Genomic DNA, 19,776 nt, shown 5'->3' on the forward strand with positions numbered 1-19,776 from the left:
ATAACAATCTTTTTTCGTACACCCTTCTACGGCTTGGTTCCATATGCAAATAGTCGTACCAAGGTCGTGACCCGTGCGTACTACGACTGTCTTGCACGTCAGTCACAAATTCAACGGATCGATGCAATTCTTAGTTTATTCACGAGTAGATATCGATGTCAGATCTCTACTTCCGTGTCAGGTGAATCGCTGTCAATGAAGAAAGTATTCGCTAGGTGTTTTCTTAATAGACTTTTATTTTTTATCGGGTACATTAGCCGTAGGCTCAGTAGTCCGCATGTCGGTTTTCCAGCGATAGGTGTGACCAGGTGAATGGCAAGCAGTAAATTACGGCTTATTTTGAGTAGTGTGAAATTGCTGCGATATATATATATATATATATATATATATATATTATATATATATATATATATATATGTATATGTGTGTGTGTGTGTGTGTGTCTGCTTATGTGACCGCCCATACTTGCAGATAGTGATTCGTCAAATAAAATTATGAACGTAAGTAATAGTGAAGAGAGAGAGAGAGAGAGAGAGAGAGAGAGAGAGAATTTTGTGTCTAATAATACATTTGATGTCTAGGCCAGTCCCTTAGGACGCTCCTGATTGGCTCTTGATAAGCCAATCACAGGGCTGGGAATTCTCAGTCTCTCTCTAGAGTTCACATGGGTAGGATCTATGTTCCACCTCTCCTGAGGGATACGTCTTTCAAAAGTATCCCTCAGGAGACGTGTAACATACATCCTGCCTATATGAACTCTCGAGAGAGACTGAAGGTTTCCAACCCTGTGATTGGCTTATCATCAACCAATCAGGAGCGTGGTAAGGGACTGGCCTAGACGTCAGATGAACGCTTGATGTGAATCTACTATAGCTGCATGCGAGAAGCTCTGAAAGAGGCCCTTCCTTACGTCAAACCTAGGTCCCTGGATTCCCAAGCAAACTCCACTGTACAACTGTGTCCTCAGGGCTCCTCTGTGAGGCTTCAGATAATAAGTTCCCTTTTGCCAGACAAGAACCAAAGTCTCCTTCAGGTATCCCTGAAGGGTTGTCTTTGATATTGACCCAACTCCTGTGCCTCAAGGGAATTGGATTCACTCAACAATCCGTCCTGAGGTAGTTTTTGTTCTCTTTGTCTCCGGGGACTTGTAGTTGGCTTCATCACCAGCCTCTGTTGCTAGAAGGTGATAGAGCAGCTGCGGAATGGATCCAGTGTCTTCAAGGATTCTCTTTGAAATCAAGAGCCGAATAGATCCAGTGACTTCAAGGATTCTCTTTAAAGATGAGAGCAGAATGGATCCAGTGTCTTCAAGGATTCTCTTTGAAATTAAGAGCCGAATAAATCCAGTGACTTCAAGGATTCTCTTTAAAGAGTAGACCCGAATGGATCCAGTGTCTTCAAGGATTTCCTGTAAAAATAAGAGCTGAATGGATCCAGTGTCTTCAAGGATTCTCTATAAAAAAAATAAGAGATTAATGTATCCAGTGTCTTCAAGGATTCTCTATAAAAAATAAGAGCTGAATGGATCCAGTGTCTGCAAGGATTCTTTATAAAAAATCAGAGAAAAAATGAGATTAATGTATCCAGTGTCTTCAAGGATTCTCTATAAGAAATCTGTATAGAGCTGAATAAGAGATCAGTCAAGTCTTCAAGGGAAATTTCTCTATAAGAAAATAAGAGATTCATGTATCCACTGTCTTCAAGGATTCTCTATAAAAAAATAATAGCTGAATGGATCTAGTGTCTTCAATGATTCTCTATAAAAAAAATATAAGAGATTCATGTATCTAGTGTCTTCAAGGATTCTCTATAAAAAATTAGTCTAGCTGTGTTCTTTTTTTTTATTCTCAAGTAAATCATAATTATTGGAGATTCCGGAGGGAGCCTGGCGTCTCATGTTCGACATTGGATCCCAAAAAATTATAAGGGAAACTAATATGATTTTTGTCCATCAACTGGATGGAAACCTCTCTTTCTCTCTCTCTCTTCTCTCTCATCTTCCCACGTCTCTCGCCTCTTCTCATCTGGTGTTGTGCTGTGTTGTGTTAACGTATGTATGTATTTGCAAAAACTTTACACAAAAAGGGAAAAAGGGAAAATTTTTAACAAACCATCTTTCCTTATTTTGAACTCTGCAAGCTGGTGTTGAAAAATTTATGAATTTGATGAATATGAAAGATATTTTTCGGCGGATTTCTTTAAGTACTTTCTTAATATTTTGAGGCTGTTTACTGATTCACAAAAGAAGACCAGTGAGCGATAGGTGAGATAAAAACAGAAATGTATAATAAAACAGAAAAAATAAACGAAGAAAAAAAGAAAATGATAGCTATCTTCTTCTGTCGTTCACTCTCCTCTTTCCAGAAGCGCCTTCGGTCAGCGTAAAAATAACTTCTTCTTTTCAAAGTATTGGGGTTGTTACGTTTATGGCGCCGTGTTTTTGCCCTTCTTAATTATCATATTTCATATTTATTCCTCGTTTATCTCTTTTTCCCCCTTCGTGGGTTGGGGCGTTTTTCAAACCTCTTTATTTTACATTTTTTTCTTCAGCATTATCGAGTTATTTTGTTTTTCTTTTTTATTAGTATACCTTTTCACAACAGATGTAGATGTAGTCTGGCGATTTTGGTTTAAGGGTCAGTCTCTCTCTCTCTCTCTCTCTCTCTCTCTCTCTCTCTCTCTCTCTCTCTCTCCATTAATGTGTGTATATATATATATATATATATATATATATATATATATATATATATATATATATATCCTGTTAAAAATTTAATTTAGGTCATTCTAACGAAAATGATCAATGTTTATGAAAAAATAATATATCACCAAAGGAACACTTTCAATATCATAAGATGATTATGAGAATAAAATGTGAAACGAACATAGGTAAACAACAAGCAGATTGAAACGGGAAACAGGCCGTCCTATTTTGATAAATAATAAATTAATCCATTATCCCGTCCGTGTTTACATTTGTTCCATCGGCAGAAAGCAATTTGCGTTTCCCGTAATCGAGATTTCACGTTCCTGTTCGCCTTTTAACTTTAAAATATACGAGTGTATATTCACGTATATTCTGATGTATGTGGGTTGGTCCGCTGCTGAAGGTGAATGCCCCTAATTCAGGGGAATTTTGAGCGATTCCCTAGATTCCAGGGGAAAGTGAAGTGATCCCTGACAGTGACTGTGCCCTTGATCTGAGGGCATTGCAGAGCAAACTGAGGTGTTCACAGCAAGAGCCCCCAAATTTTAGAACTTGAAGTGGCCCATGAAAAGATAAAGGTGACTGTGCCCTTCTGGTCTAAGGGAAATTAAAGCTGAGGTGTTCATAGCAAGATTGGTGTGGTCTCTGATCGTAATGGAAGGAATGTGACCCATTGTTTTAGGGTAAAGAAGATTGGCTCGTGGGTCAAGGAAAAATTGGAGTGCCCCAAGTTTCAAAACAAAGCAGAGTGCTCCATAGTTTGATGATGAGACAACAGATTCTCCCTGTTTCCAGGGAAGGTGGAGTGGTCCCTGATATCAGGGAAACGCGTGGTAGCCCCTGATTAAGATATTAAGTGGCCCACAATGTTGAGAAGAGACTTGATTCTGTCTCTTGTTCCAGAGTAAATCGAAAGAGCCGATACTTCTGAAAGAAAGTTGCAATACTTTCAAGAGAAAGCTGACTGCCCCATGGTTCATTGGAAGCAGAGTAATCCAGGAGTCAAAGAGAAAGCTGAAAAAAAAACCCTCTGATTCAGGGTGAAAGTGAGATGGATCTTGATTTAGGGAAAGGGAAAGTAGTCCCTGATTTAGGGGAAAGTGTGCACATAACCGGCTCAAGAGGAAAGTGGAGTGACCTTTAATTCAGAAAGAGAAAGTGGAGTTCGTCCTGCATTACAAGGAAAGCGAGCTTTCCAATGGCTTAATGGGAAAGCATAGAAGCCCCTGCCTCAGGAGAAAGTGGTCCCATGGTTCATGGAAAGCGGTGCAACCACAGATTCAAGGGGAAAGCGATGAAACCTCCAGATTCAAGGGGAAAGCATAGTAACCCCTGACTCAGGGAAAAGTAGAAGCATTTCCTGTCCAGGATGCAAACAGCGTGATATATTTTTCTTAGAGAACGAAGCAATTCTTAAATTAAGAGGAAAAGTAAGTTAAAGTTAGACTTACAATAGGGGTCAGGAGTCTGATGCGAGTATTACTGGGTCACAATGAGACCCCATAAGCAGGTCAGATCACGAGAGAACAAACAAACATTTAAGATTTATCACAACTTTTAAGATCTCTGCAAAGAATGAGAATCTGCATTACTGAAACAAACCAAAGTAGGAAAAGCTTATTGTAGAATTTGAACTTTCAGATACATTGCCAAACAGAAACAGAATTTTAACAAAAGAACAGGTGTTTTACAAACGCAAATGAATAAGTCATGTCGTATTAATTTGACATTTGTTATAAAAAAAACGAGCAATTTCAAAGTGGCCATTCATAATTCAGACGTTTGCCAGGTTTTGTAATATTCAAGAGTAGCTTTTTTTTTTTGTTAAATTATTAACGAGACCTCTTCGATGGTACAGTGCATTGTTCGGACTCCATAAACCATTAATATTGATTATCAACTTTTTTTTTACTTAATCGGGGAGTAAGCCCACAAACAACTACGTTGTTATTACTATCGTCGTTGTTTTTGCTGTTGTTGTTCTTGTTAAGAGGGTAGGAAAGCCTAAAAAGGACTTTGTAATATTCAAGAGTAGCTTTTTTTTGGTTGAATTATTAAAGAGATCTTTTTTATGGTATACAGTTACACTGTCCACACTCCATAAACCGTTACTGCTGATTATCATTTTTCTATATACTCGGAGTCGGGGAGTAAGCCTCCAAACTACTTCTTTCTTATTGGTGTTCTTGCTGTTGTCGTTCTGGGGGGGGGGGGGGGGGGGTAGGAAAGCCTAAAAACGTCTGAAAAGGTGTTTCGCGTCGAGTTGAAAATACAGGAAATTAGGATGGGATATTTATGGCTTATTTATTAGAATGAAAGTGTAAAAATTAAACAATGTGCATATTAAACAGTACAGAACAATTTTTTCTAATAAAATATAGCGTATTTATTTTAAATGTCGTTGGTGAAACAACGCTCTATTTGACCGTAGATTTTGGCTCGCAGGCCGAGTAAGCTGGAGGTCTGAACACGCTTTTTTTTCATTTATTTTACTATGAACAGAGAAGGAATAAGAGAGGATTCACCTACTAGAAAGTTAGATATTATGGGAGTAGCCAGTAAAACTAGAAAGATTTTTTACTAGAAATCTAGAAATAGTAAATGAATCATTGCTTAAGACAAATATTGAGATAGAAATTCCCCCCCCAAAAAATGTAGAAGTTAGAGAATATTCAGAAAGTTTTGAATTATGGCACATATAGTCAATGAACATAAAAAAAACAAAGAAGGGTTCATTCCTCAAGACTTAGAAAGTAGGGAAGAAATACCTACAACAAAATGAATAACCCAAATTCAAAAATCAATTCATAATTGATTTCCATATTCTATATAGTCTTTAATTAACCTTTTAATTAAACTTTCTTGTGAGTTATATTTCAGCTTTTATTCATATTTCATACAAATATCCTCATGTGTTATATTGGATCTGAAGAGAACTTCATTTGTTATGAAAGGAATATTTCATTTAGACGACTTTTTATGCCTTTCCCCTTTGCCTTCTAAGTTTATTAAATTATTCATTAATAGCCTGTTCGTTGTTTCACACTTTCTTTCTGTCATTCATTTATTCATGTTACTTTCATTCATCTTTATTTCTTTCTTTGAAATTATTCATTCTTTCAGTGTCATGTTCAGTCTTTTGTTCGCCTAATCATTCGTTCTCATTCATTGTCTCACATTCATCCTCTTTTTCACTTACTTATTTATTCATTCGCCTTCATTCATCCATTCATTCTCTCTCATTCATCCTTTCTTTCACTAACTCCTCATGCATTCTTTCACTCACCTAATCCATTCATTCATTCTCCCTGATTCTGCCTCATTCATCCTTTCATTCACTTTATCAATCATTCAGTCATTCTCACTCATTATCTTATTCATTCTTTCTTAACTAACTCATTCTCTTTCATTCGTCCTGTTATTCACCTAGTCAGTAATTCATTCATTTTCTCTCATTCTCTCTCATTCTCTTTCATTCCATTCTCCTTTTTTCTCATTTTTACTCTCAAATAAACTGAAAGAAAAATATTGGAATAGAAAAACATTCCTTCGGTTAAAGTAGATATCATTAGCAAAAAAAAAAAAAAAAAAAAAAAACAAAAAAAAAAAAAAAAAAAAAAAAAAAAAAAAAAAAGATTCTTACAGAGAATAACATTTTTCTTTAATCTCAAATACATTGAAAGAAAAATATTTGGATGAAGAAAATATTATTCCAAGAGCAGGAAAAAGACATTCCCCCTATTTAAGTATATACCACTAGCAAAAAAAATATATTTGCGTTTAAGAAATATATTTTGCATTTAAAAAATTATCCTCTTTCTTGGGCATATACCCTCAGAAAAAAAAAATTCCAAATATATTGTGGAAGAAAAACATTCCTCCATCCATTTTACTCTGAAACGACAACCTGAGGATATGTATATATCTTTGCGCCTTTAAATAAGGCTTCTTCACCTTTGACTTTTCGACACAATGCTGTGATAAAGAAGAGAGAGAGAAAGCTGGACTCTCTCTCTCTCTCTCTCTCTCTCTCTCTCTCTCTCTCTCTCTCTCTCTGTGTTTGTGTGTGTGTGTGTGTGTGGCTTCTGAGTGCGTGCAGGTTCATGTCAATTTTGAGTTGTTACCGAAAGAGCAAAGAACGGATAATTTTCTTCTCTCTCTCTCTCTCTCTCTCTCTCGCTCTCTCTCTCATATATATATATATATATATATATATATATATAATTATATATATAAAGCTGATGGTAGAACTATGTATGTATGTATGTTCACTATAGACGGCGAAACTACAGGGACCGTGTATGTAGACTTTATAGGGAGTGGTTTTTAGCTGGATACCGCTTTGATCCGGATATCCGGCCGGGCTGACAGTCAAACTATGTATGTATGTATATTCACTATAGACCGCGAAACTACTGGACCGAATTGAACCAAAGTCGTACCATATATGTAGATTTTATAGGGGGTGGCTTTTAGCCGGATACTGTTTTGATCCAAATATCCTTCTGGATATCCGGACATTTTAACTTCTTAATTATTATTCGTAGAGAAAAAAAGAGAGCCTTATTCTGATAGAGCTTTTCACGAGGATTCCAAATATGCTCTTACTTTTCTTCGATGGTGAGAAATTACGATGATATTACGGTTCAAACAATGGCAGTCTACTACGGTTGCCTGCCGCAACTCGAACAGAATGTCAGTTACTTATTTCCTTCTTCTCTCCTTTGCAGAGTCTACTACCCGCTCTAACAGAAAGAAATTAAATTTCTAATTCATTTTCCTCCTCTTGCCCCCTTTGCAGAGTCTACTACCCACTCTGACAAAAATAAAAATTAAATTACTAATTTATTGTCTTCTTCCCTCCTTCGCAGATTCTACTACCCACTCTAACAAAAATAAAAATAAATCACTAATTCATTGTCTTTTTTCTTCCCTCCTTCGCAGATTCTACTGGGACCTGTGTATGCTGTTCCTGTTGGTGGCCAATCTCATCATCCTGCCTGTAGCCATTTCCTTCTTCAACGATGACCTCTCCACTCGCTGGATCGCCTTCAACTGCCTCTCAGATACCATATTTCTCATAGATATTGTCGTCAACTTCAGAACGGGTGAGTACACCTTTTTATTAAGATGGAAGGCATTCAGAGCTCTTCTCAGAATGGGTGAGTTGCTTTGGTTCCTTTTAGGATGGGTGAGTTATTGGTGATGTGCCTTTGAGGATGGGTGAGTTCCGGAGGTATCTTTCAGGATGGGTGAGTTGCTTATGGGTGAGTTCCTGAGTTCCTTTTCAGGAAGAAAGTCATTTAGCCTTCTTTCAGAATAAAATTTAAGTAGCCCTCCTTTTTTTAGAATGAAATTCAAGTCGCCTCATTTCAGAATGAAGGTCATTTAGCACCCCTTTTTAGAATGGAATTTGATTAACCCCATTCCAGAATGAAAGTCAATTAGCCCATTTCAGAATGAAAGTCAAATATCCCCCTTTAAGAATGAGGGTCATTTAGCCCCCTTTTCAGAATGAAGGTCACTTAGCCCCCTGTTTAAAATGAAATTCACTTAGTCTCCTTTTAGATTTCAGAATGAAAGTCTCTAGCCCCTTTCAGATTGAAAGCCACATAGCCGCAACAAAAATTGGTAAGATTATTACTTTATCAACTATATACTTTTTTAAATAATACTTTTCTCTCTATTTTTCACATATTCTTTCGCCATCTTTAATCTTGACTTTTATCATTGCGGTTATTTGTGGTTGTTTGTTGATCTAAGTAATGCTTGCATGTTTACAAGGATTAAATATTCAGTGGTGTTCCCGTTCAGCCATAATCTCTTGCGGGCTTTGGGGAGAGATATATATGATTGCAGTTATGATAATCATCTTGTGACCACACACACACACACACACACACACACACACACACACACACACACACACATATATATATATATATATATATATATATATATATATATATATATATATATATATATATATATATATATATGTGTGTGTGTGTGTGTGTGTGTGTACCTACTTGCAATTTAAACATACACCCTAAATCAGGAAGATTTATCCATATATGTGTGTATAACTATGTCCCAAGACGAACCTGGCATAGGTGAAGCTCGTAAATAAATCCCACCCAATTTAAATCCCTAATCCCTGGATTACTAGATATTACGTCAAAAAGCAAGATATTCCGATCAAAACAAATCCCTATGATGATAAAGAGGATCAGTTGAAATATGGACTGGATTCCTCTCTCACAGGTAAATATCTCAATTTATTACCTGGCGAATAATTGCCTTACACATTTATTTGTGTTTATTCATTTGTTAAATTGTCTATTTTTTTTTATTAATCTCCTCTTTCTATATTTCCCATCACATTCTGATATATTCTTTCAAATGGACACCATAATATTAATTGGAATCTTGAATTTCAAGTCAGTGGACCCTTTGGTGGGCTTGTTCCTTATGAGTAGGTTTCATCTTTTGAATGATAATCATGATAATAATTATAATTCAAGTCAATGATAATAATAATAATGATAATAATAATAATAATAATAATAATAATAATGATAATAATAATAATAATAATTTTCACATGGTCTCTAAGCTAGACATCAAACAAGAGGCAGAAGCAGAGGTCGACACCAGCAGTTATAACGTTTTAATTATAATTATTACAATTACAACACTCAAATTATAAGAATTACAATCATTATATTATGACAATGATCATTAAATGGTAAAAATGACAAGAACTGAATTGTGATAATTATAACAATAATTCTTTCACTAGCAGAAACACAAATTTTGTGCTAACAATATCACTATCATCAGAATAATAATTCAACGTAAACACAAAATTTACACTCGAATGATAAACCGTCATTTAGCTCAGGTATAATCATTCCTTTCCCACTATCATCATCGCCATTATCAGAATGATAACCCGTCATTTTGAGCTCGGGTATAATCATTTCCTTTCTCGCTATCATTATCATCATCGTGGGTCGCCCGGACTTGGCCCAGGTCGGCCGAGTTCCGGAAAATGTATTTTAACAGCGCGCGGAACTGTGACGCCGACGAATTATATGACACGACTCGAAAGGAATAAATGATTTCGGCGAAGTGTGAATTCCGGTATTTTCACCCGAGTATTTGATACATTTGGGTGGATATTTGCGTGTGTATTATATGTATATATATATATATATATATACTATATATATATATACTATGGTGTGTGTGTGTGTGTGTGTGTGCGTGTAAATATGTATATTTATTTGTATATAAATGTATATGCACATATAAATAAAGGCAAAAGCCAAGAAGGAACACATATAACTAGCCCTATTCCTACTCAGACGGGAATCGGAATAGACCTATTCCCACTCCGACGGGAATCGGAATAGACCTATTCCCACTCAGACGGGAATTGGAATAGACCTATACCCACTCAGACGGGATTTGGAATAGACCTATTCCCACGCAGACAAGCATCTGAATAGACCTATTCCCACTCAGACGGGAATCGGAATAGACCTATTCCCACTCAGACGGGAATCGGAATCGATCTATTCCCACTCAGACGGGAATCGGAATAGACCTATTCCCACTCAGACGGGAATCGGAATAGACCTATTCCCACTCAGACAGGAATTGAAAAGTTATGTGTATTGCATTTCGGCCTCCGCAAGTAAACGCTCTGAAGATTTGCTGAAAAATAAGAGCGCTTCGAAAAACAGGGTATTTTTACGCAATGCTGCTGTTGCGTCCGGTCAGAGATTTTCCCTGAATTAGACCAATGGATTTATTCAGGCTTTTTTTTAAACCTGTTTGGCGATGGAGTGGGGATTACAAAGCGCTTGTAAAGTGGTCAAGGATTTCCATTATAAAGCATAAAAGAGTACCGACTTGATTTAAAATATTCCAAAGTGATTTTACACTTCGGTAAAAGTTTGTCATTTAATCCCAGGTATGACAGTTCCTCATTAGATGCCTATTTATTAACAGACCTACCAGATATTCCTGGTCGTAATTCTCACCACGAACATAATTCCTGTTTATTTCTCTACTCTCGGGTAAAGCAATTCCCTCTCATTAACTTATTTTTCATCACATCTACAAGCAATTCCTGATTCCCATTTCCCCACCAACGCAATTCCTGTTCATTCCTTATCCGGTATTCCAGGCAGGCATGATCTTCAACCGGGTATATCAACTCCTCTCATTAACTTATCTTTTAACACACCTACAAGCAATTCCTGATTCCTATTCCCCAACCAGCGCAATTCCTATTCCTAATCCGGTATTGCAGAGGTCCTTCATTCCTCACACCAACTGAGGAAGTCTTGCAACTGGAACTACTTCTTCAGAAGTTTAAGCGAATATGCAATGTTTTATTACCTCAATACGTTTCTAGTATTTTATTAATTTCCTTAAGTTTTTATCCCATCATTTACCCGTTACTTCATCAATTCTCTTTTAATGAGTCATCTCTTCTTCCTTTTTTTCCCTTTGCCTTCTTGCACTTCTTTCTAATGAACACCATAATATACTTTGGAAGTTTGAATTTCAAGTATGAATTCCCCCCTGAGATTGTTCCATATGTAGGGGTCATCCTCTGAATAATAACTAATAATAATAATAATAATAATAATAATAATAACTGCTGCTTCAGACTACTTAATCTTATAAAGAGTCTTCTCTATCTTTCTGATGACGGCTTTCTCGTTGTTGCTTAGACTGGCGAGCAACGCACCAAAGGGCATGGTAAAATTCGGTTGAGTCATTTGATTTATTATTGCTTATACAATTCTCTCTCTCTCTCTCTCTCTCTCTCTCTCTCTCTCTCTCTCTAACGCGACGTTTCCTCCTGATCGACAGGACATTATCAAGCGATAACTGCTGAGGGACTGAATTCCAGTGTTGTTTTTGATTTAGCTGACCTTGTGTCAGCACGGGCTCTTGCTCACGATGTACCCGCCAGAAGGACGGCGTAGCGATGGGGTCCCCCTTAGGAGTCCTCTTCGCTAACTTCTACATGGGAGAAGTGGAAGAAAGGGTCTTCTCGCAACACAGATGTCCCCGCACATACGCACGCTACATCGATGAACATCTTCGTGCAAGCCGACTGCGAGGATGAGGTAGAAGCCCTTCGGCAGCAGTTCCTGCAGAACAGCGCACTCAACTTCACTGTCGAGTACAGCAGCAACGATCGGCTCCCCTTCCTCGACGTCCTTGTCACGAAGACGAATCAGAAGTTGGCGACGACCGTTTACACCAAAGCTACGAACCTCGGACTTTGTCTGAATGGTGATAGCGAGTGTCCTGCGCGGTTCAAGACCACCACCGTCAGGGCCTTCGTCAGGAGGGTCCCATCTCGCACTGTTCGACGTGGCAGACACACACCTCGAACTCGACCGAGCATCCCAGATGCTAATTAACAATGGGTACTCGAACAAACTCGTAAACCGAGAAACTCGAGCCGCCCTTGACAAGTGGTACATGACGGAGGAAGAGAGAAGGAACATTCCGCCGCCCGGAGGATATCAAACTTTTCTATAAAGCCTTCATGCACCACCAATACAAGGAAGAAGAAGCAGCCATGAAGAAAATAATAGAGGAACACGTCCGCCCCATGGAGGAAGGAAAGAGAGTGTCCCTCATTATTTACTACAAGAATCGGCGTACGAAAGACCTCCTGATGAAGAACAACCCCTCCCCACCGGCAGGAGACCCCCTGAAGCAGTCCAACGTCGTCTACCGATACGTATGCCCCGCCCAAGGATGCCCTGGGATTACATCGGCATGACGACGATGCGCCTGTCAAAAAGGATTTCCTGCCACGCCCAGGAGGGCGCCATTAGGCAGCAACGCCCTTGCAGTACACCGCAGAAACATCACGAGAGACGACATCGTCAGGAATCATACTAAGATCATCGGGAGAGCACCTGACCCACGACGTCTGCGTCTCCTAGAAGCGCTGCTCATCCTCGAAGAAAGCCTCCTCCCCTCAATACCACCCAAGAAGCGTTCCTGATACCGACGTGTGTGAGGAGGACCACACCCCTCTCCCCTAACGAAAGTACCAGCGCGCATGGAACGAACACCGGACATGAGAATATACCAGGGGTGACGTCACGCAGGTAGAAGCCAATCAAGAGGCTCCCGGTGATACCCCCTACCTGAGAAGGTCTGCAAGACTAGTCAACGCCCGCCGTATGAGTCACCTTCCCGGGAACCAATAAAAACTCGACCTACCGGAGAAGTGCTCTGACCGTACTGGAGAGCTCGCAACACCACGATAAAAGGAGAAGGACTCGCCACTGGAATTTTTTACGGGCTGCTCTGTGAGCAAGAGCCCGTGCTGACACAAGGTCAGCTAAATCAAAAACAACAACAACACTGGAATTCAGTCCCTCAGCAGTTATCGCTTGATAATGTCCTGTCGATCAGGAGGAAACGTCGCGTTAGAGAGAGAGAGAGAGAGAGAGAGAGGAGAGAGAATTGTATAAGCAATAATAAATCAAATGACTCAACCGAATTTTTACCATGCCCTTTGGTGCGTTGCTCGCCAGTCTAAGCACAACGAGAAAGCCGTCATCAGAAAGATAGAGAAGACTCTTTATAAGATTAATAGTGCTGAAGCAGCAGTTATTTTTAACAAAACATGTCTACGAGAGGGTCTCCTTCCGAATAATAATAATAATAATAATAATAATAATAATAATAATAATAATAAGTTGGTGAATTTTGAATCTGGTTTGTCTATGGCTAGGAATTTTGGCTTGAAGGTTAAATAATAATAATAATAATATAATAATAATAATATAATAATAATAATAAATAATAATAACTAATGTTTTAGATTTACACTTTTATCAAGTAGGCTCTGGATATTCGTAATTGATGCTCAGCCTGAGAATCATGACTCATTTAACTTTGTTAAAGGAAATAGAAATTAAAAGTTCTTTGACGCCGGGGACACCTGGGAGTATACCTTACCTCAGTACATCCATTATTATTATTATTATTATTATTATTATTATTATTATTATTATTATTATTATTATTATTATTATTATTTATTGTTATAATATTCAGAAGTGAACCATATTAAATTGGAATAAAGACTACAGAGGCCATTGACTTGATTATTATTATTATTTTTTTTTTTTTTTTTTTTGCTCTATCACAGTCCTCCATTCTACTGGGTGGTATTTATAGTATGGGGTTCCGGGTTTGCATCCTGCCTCCTTAGGAGTCCATCATTCTTTTCTTCACTTTATATATATTATTATTATTATATTTATTATTATTATTATATTATTATTATTATTATTATTATTATTATTATTATTATTATTATTATTATTTTATTTGATAAAACATATTATTATTTTATTATTATTATTTTATTATTATTATTATTATTATTATTATTATTATTATTATTATTATTCATTTATTTAACCTTCAAGCCAAATCCGAGCCATAGCAAATTAGATTCAAGATTCACCAACTTTTTATTATTATTATTATTATTATTATTATTATTATTATTATTATTAGTTATTATTATTATTATTATTATTATTATCATCTAACCTTCAAGCCCAAATCCCTAGCCATAGACAAGTCAGATTCAAATAACCCCCCTCCCCCCCCCCCCCCCCCCCCCCCCCCCCCCCCCCCCCCCCCCCCCCCCCCCCCCCCCCCCCCCCCCCTCCAGGACTTTCGTATTTTAAGGCCGAACTCACGAAATCGGAGTCAAGCGAGAGATTAAGCGACCATCACCTCGCAGCCTCTTTTAATCTCTTTGTATATGCAGTGCAAACACTTCGTTAATTCTCGAAACGTGTCTGTACTTCGTCAAGGACGAAAATAACTTCCAGTCTTTACCGTCATTTTAATCTTTTGTTACGAGAAAGTATTAGGGACGGGAAAGTATTACGGACGAGAAAGTAGTAGAGGTGAGAAAGTATTATGGACGAGAGAGTATTAGGGACGAGAAAGTATTAGAGGTGAGAAAGTATTACGGTCCAGGATTAACATATTTCAAAGTCCTCACAGATTCCCAACTCCACAACCAAATGGAACTTTGGATCGCTCAATCAAATGTATTTTCCTGCACCGTTATTATTTCATCTACTGTCTTTAAAAATTTAACATGGTTTAATAATAATATTTAATATGGCGGCCGTTTCATCTTATTATTTAAATACTGAATAATCTCACATCGCAGATTTAGGGGCTAGGATATTCCAAATACGTGTTAACATAGAACAGCAATATTTTTTTTAAGAAAACGAAAAACTATAATTAGTTTCTTTTTAAGACAGTAATTAACATTCAAAGTATAAAATTTTAATACCACCTCCATATTCTATGGCCCAATTTATTGGTTGCATCGAGCCATCCTGCGCATGGTGTGACCTCAGTTTAAGCCTCCTCCATCGTTCTTAGCTAAAATCAATAGAACCTTGTCTGTCCTCCGTCCTTCCAAGGAATTTAATTCTCTTGAGTGTATGTTATTATTTGTCTGTTTCTTTTGCGATTTCAGGGAAATCAGACCTAAATTGGGCCTCGTTACTAGCAACATTTTTATCATAGGTTTTGAGAGATATGGTATGGAACGTTTGGGAGAGGTAAGAATGGAACTTTTGGGAGAGATAGGAACGAAAGTCTTGGCAAGACGTAGGAATGGAAGACTTGAGGGAGTTAGGAATGGAACTTTTAGGAGAGATAGGAAACGGAGATTTTGAAGAGGTAGGGATGGAACTTTCTGGAGAGATAGGAAATGGATCTTTGGGAGAGGTAGGAAAGTAACATTTTGGGAGAGATGGGAATGTAAGTTTTGGGGGGAAAAAATAAAGAGCCACATTTATGGAGAGGATTTTGATGAGTTAGGAATGGAACTTTCTAGAGAGATAGGAAAGTAACATTTTGGGAGAGATAGGAATGTAACTTTTGGGGGAAACAATAAAGAACCACATTAATGGAGAGGATTTTGATGAGTTAGGAATGGAACTTTCTGTAGAGATAGGAAATATAGGAAATGGATCTTTGGGAGAGATAGGAAAGTAACATGTTGGGAGAGATAGGAATGTAACTTTTGGGGGAAAAGCGCATTACTGGGTAGGAATGGATTACTCATTACCACAGATTACCACATCTGTAACCTATCTTCGTGTTAGTTCAACTTTCGTCTGCAGATATTCCATCTCACAAACCTTCAATTTCCCCGTAACCTTTTTCTTCTCGTCATCAATTATTCGTTTCCAAGTTTCCCTGTTTTACATGTCTTGTTTTTTTCTTAATTACATTCTTCCATCTCGCTGTTTCCACGAATCATCATCCCCTCTCTCTCTCTCTCTCTCTCTCTCTCTCTCTCTCTCTCTCTCAATCCTTCTTATTGCACCTAGTCAACTCCAGGCGGAGATAAGGGGTAGTGGGGGAGAGAGGGAGGGCTAGAAGGGGGTGGGTGGTCTCCAAGCACAGATAAGGGGGGAGGGGGGGGGGAGGGGGAGGGGAAGAGGTAGTGGGGGGTTGCCAGCGATAATCATATTCCGGCATCACACAAGACTAATTTCCACCCTGGGTAGGATTCTGAGGAAATCTACCTCCTGCAGAGGATTCTGCAGGTGGGGGGGGGGGGTGTTTATTTGGCGTGGGGGAGGAAAGGAGAAGGGGAAGGGGGTGTTTGGATGTGTTGGCAGGGGTGGGAGTGGGGGATGGGGGGGGGGGGGGGTGGGGGAAGGGGGGGGGGAGGGCCTGGTATCAGAGGCCATCTTGTGTTTCCTTGATATCACAAAAGGAATTTTGAATGATGTGATCAAATACATACATAATATATATATATATATATATATATATATATATATATATATATATATATATATATATATATATAAGCTGGAGGTCTGATCATGCCTTGTTTTTAAAAACACTGTCAGCAGCTGGGAACACAGAAGATATCAGTGATTAAAACCGTTTTGAAAATGTTGAAGAAATAAGCAAATAAAAAATTCAATTTTGATATTTAGATAGAAAAATTGAAAGATATCTACGATTAAAACTGTTTTGAAGATGTTGAAGAAACAATTATTAAAACTTTCAGAAAAGACTTAATTATTTAGGAATGGATATTTATACAGTCATGAAAAAACTTTGATATTATTTGTATATAAAAATGATCTAGAACATACATATATATATATATATATATATATATATATATATATATATATATATATAAGTCATATCACATTTCCGTGATTCATATACAAATATCGAGCTACAATGTCCTTTAATATCTAATTCGCTCTACCTCGGAATTAATATATTATCATATGCTTAACCGAAGGGGAATTTTTTTTTTCTCGATAATAGATTTGCCTGGACCAGGGCGCGAACCTATGATCCTTTCAAACCCAGGAACGTCTCGCGGTGGTGTAGTAGGTAACGCTTCACTGACGTTCCTGGGTTTGAAAGGATCCATAGGTTCGCGCCCTGGTCCAGGCAAATCTATTATCGAGAAAAATTCCCCTTCGGTTAAGCATATATGATAATATATTAATTCCGAGGTAGAGCGAATTAGATATTAAAGGACTTGTAGCTCGATATTTATTTTTATAATATATATATATATATATATTCTAGATATATATATATATATATATATATATATATACATATATATATATATATATATATATATATATATGTGTGTGTGTGAATTATATATATATATATATATATATATATATATATATATATATATATATATATATATATATATATATATATGTCTAGATCATTTTTATATACAAATAATATCAAGTTTTTTCATGACTGTATAAATACATTCCTAAATAATTAAGTCTTTTTCTGAAAGTTTTAATAATTGTTTCTTCAACATCTTCAAAACAGTTTTAATCGTAGATATCTTTCAATTTTTCTATCTAAATATCAAAATTGAATTTTTTATTTGCTTATTTCTTCAACATTTTCAAAACGGTTTTAATCACTGATATCTTCTGTGTTCCCAGCTGCTGACAGTGTTTTTAAAAACAAGGCATGATCAGACCTCCAGCTTACTCGGAACGCGTGCAAGATTTAAAACGTGCTAAAATCTACGGTCGGATAGAGCCTTGTTTCACCAATGAAAATTAAAATAAATACGGTATTGTTTTATTAGAAACCATTTTCCTGTGCTCTTTAACATGCACATTATTTATTCTTTACATTTTCATTCTAATAAGTAAATCATAGATATCCCATCCTTAAATTCCTGTATCTTTAACTCAACGCGAAACGCATTCTTCAGACCTTTTTAGGCTTTTCCATTAGGCTTTCCTACCCCCCTACAAGAACAACAACAGCAAGAACAACAACAACAGCAACAACAAAGTTGTTTGTAGGCTTACTCCCCGAGTAAACGATAATATTACAGCAGAGATTATCAGAATATTATCGAAGAAGTTTCGAAATATTGCAGTCCTTTACAACCCTTTACAACACTTCAGAATTCGTTTTTAGAGCTTTTATAAACATATTAAAAGCTTTCGATTATTGACAAGGCTTTATCAATCATTTTCAGAAAGTAGGAATATTATCAAAACATATTTTGAAAAATTGCAGTCGCTTTCAATATTTCAAAATCAATTTTCAGTCCTTTAGTAAACTAACATTTTAAAGGTTTTAATTTTTTGACAAAGCGTCGTACGTAATATTTAGAACATATAGTTTTCTTAATTATTTGTTGATCTTGCACAAATATTATTTGATTTTCAGCGAAACTTGATGGCTTTTATAATTAGTTTTCACTTTCGTGTGACATAAAAACATGAAACTTGTTTTAGCATCAAACTCGAGAAACTCAGAACCTCCTCTCTCTCTCTCTCTCTCTCTCTCTCTCTCTCTCTCTCTCTCTCTCTCTCTCTCTCTCCACACAGATATATGTGCATATATATTATATACGTATGTACATAGAAAAAGAAAAAGAGAGAGAGACTGTCTGCTTTTGGATCTGAGAAGTTTAGGAGACCTTATTAAATTGATATTACAGTACCTTGCAAATCTATGCAATCAACATAACGATAGCTTTCATCATAAACATCAACAAAAAATCAATCCATAATCTAAGAAATATCTTTAATGTATATTTACATATTCACTCAGTGTCGTCGACTTGAATAATTAGGTCTGAAGGATACTGGAACGTTTGCTTTTAATTGATACATAGGTCTTCGAGGTATAACAATTACCTTCGCATTGATAACCTCTTGGGCCCCTGTAATATATATATATATATATATATATTATATATATATATATATATATATATATATATATATATATATATATATATATTAAGCTTGATCACATGCACAGTTGTATAGTGTATTGTTATACAAAGAATAATAGGATTCTGACAGCTACTGGACGATGGAGACAGTTAGTCCTTGAAATCTTATAACTTTTGTGAATAAAATCTCCGTTAGGTGCCATCCTATTTGGATGAATTGAGATCCTGTATGTCTGTGTCTATATATATATATATATATATATATAATACTATAATATATATATATATATGATATATTACACATGTATGCACATGAAATATATGCATGTGCGTTTTTGTTTATACACAGACGAGACTAGGCCACTGACAGAGGATAATGAGGCCATGAATACACATAATTTTAAGATCTCGAAAGTTGAAACATTTAACCTTCATTGGGTAATATGCAAATGAATTTACAAAAATGCAGATCTCAGTCATCAAAGAGGATAAGACCTTTACTAGCGAAAAGGGTATAATTATCACCTCGAATTACTTGAATGTTGGAGTTAAGTAAGAAAACAGATGATTAGAAGAAAAAAAAATTTGATGTTAGAAAAATTCATGGCTGAAAAAACAGTTTAAGTCGAAGCTGTTAATAAATGGAATTTGTAAATTAAGATGAAAAAAATTGAAAAGGCGTTGGTATCTAGACAGCAAGGAATGTAGCACTGTAAAAATGAAAGATATATGAGATAAATATAGATATATA

The 19,776-nt window shown here is 36.6% G+C and overlaps 1 protein-coding gene across 1 annotated transcript in view; it reads left to right on the forward strand.

Annotated features, from left to right (window-relative positions):
• LOC135214159 (potassium/sodium hyperpolarization-activated cyclic nucleotide-gated channel 2-like) overlaps window positions 1–19,776 on the forward strand; it is a 471,901-nt gene that overhangs the window by 348,517 nt on the left and 103,608 nt on the right. Inside the window, exon 2 of the mRNA XM_064248234.1 lies at window positions 7,652–7,815. Within this exon, the coding sequence (XP_064104304.1) occupies window positions 7,652–7,815 (164 nt within the window). The remainder of the gene's footprint in view (window positions 1–7,651; window positions 7,816–19,776) is intronic.

Source organism: Macrobrachium nipponense, chromosome 19 (genome assembly GCF_015104395.2).
Source record: "Macrobrachium nipponense isolate FS-2020 chromosome 19, ASM1510439v2, whole genome shotgun sequence".
NCBI classification, from domain to species: domain Eukaryota; kingdom Metazoa; phylum Arthropoda; class Malacostraca; order Decapoda; family Palaemonidae; genus Macrobrachium; species Macrobrachium nipponense.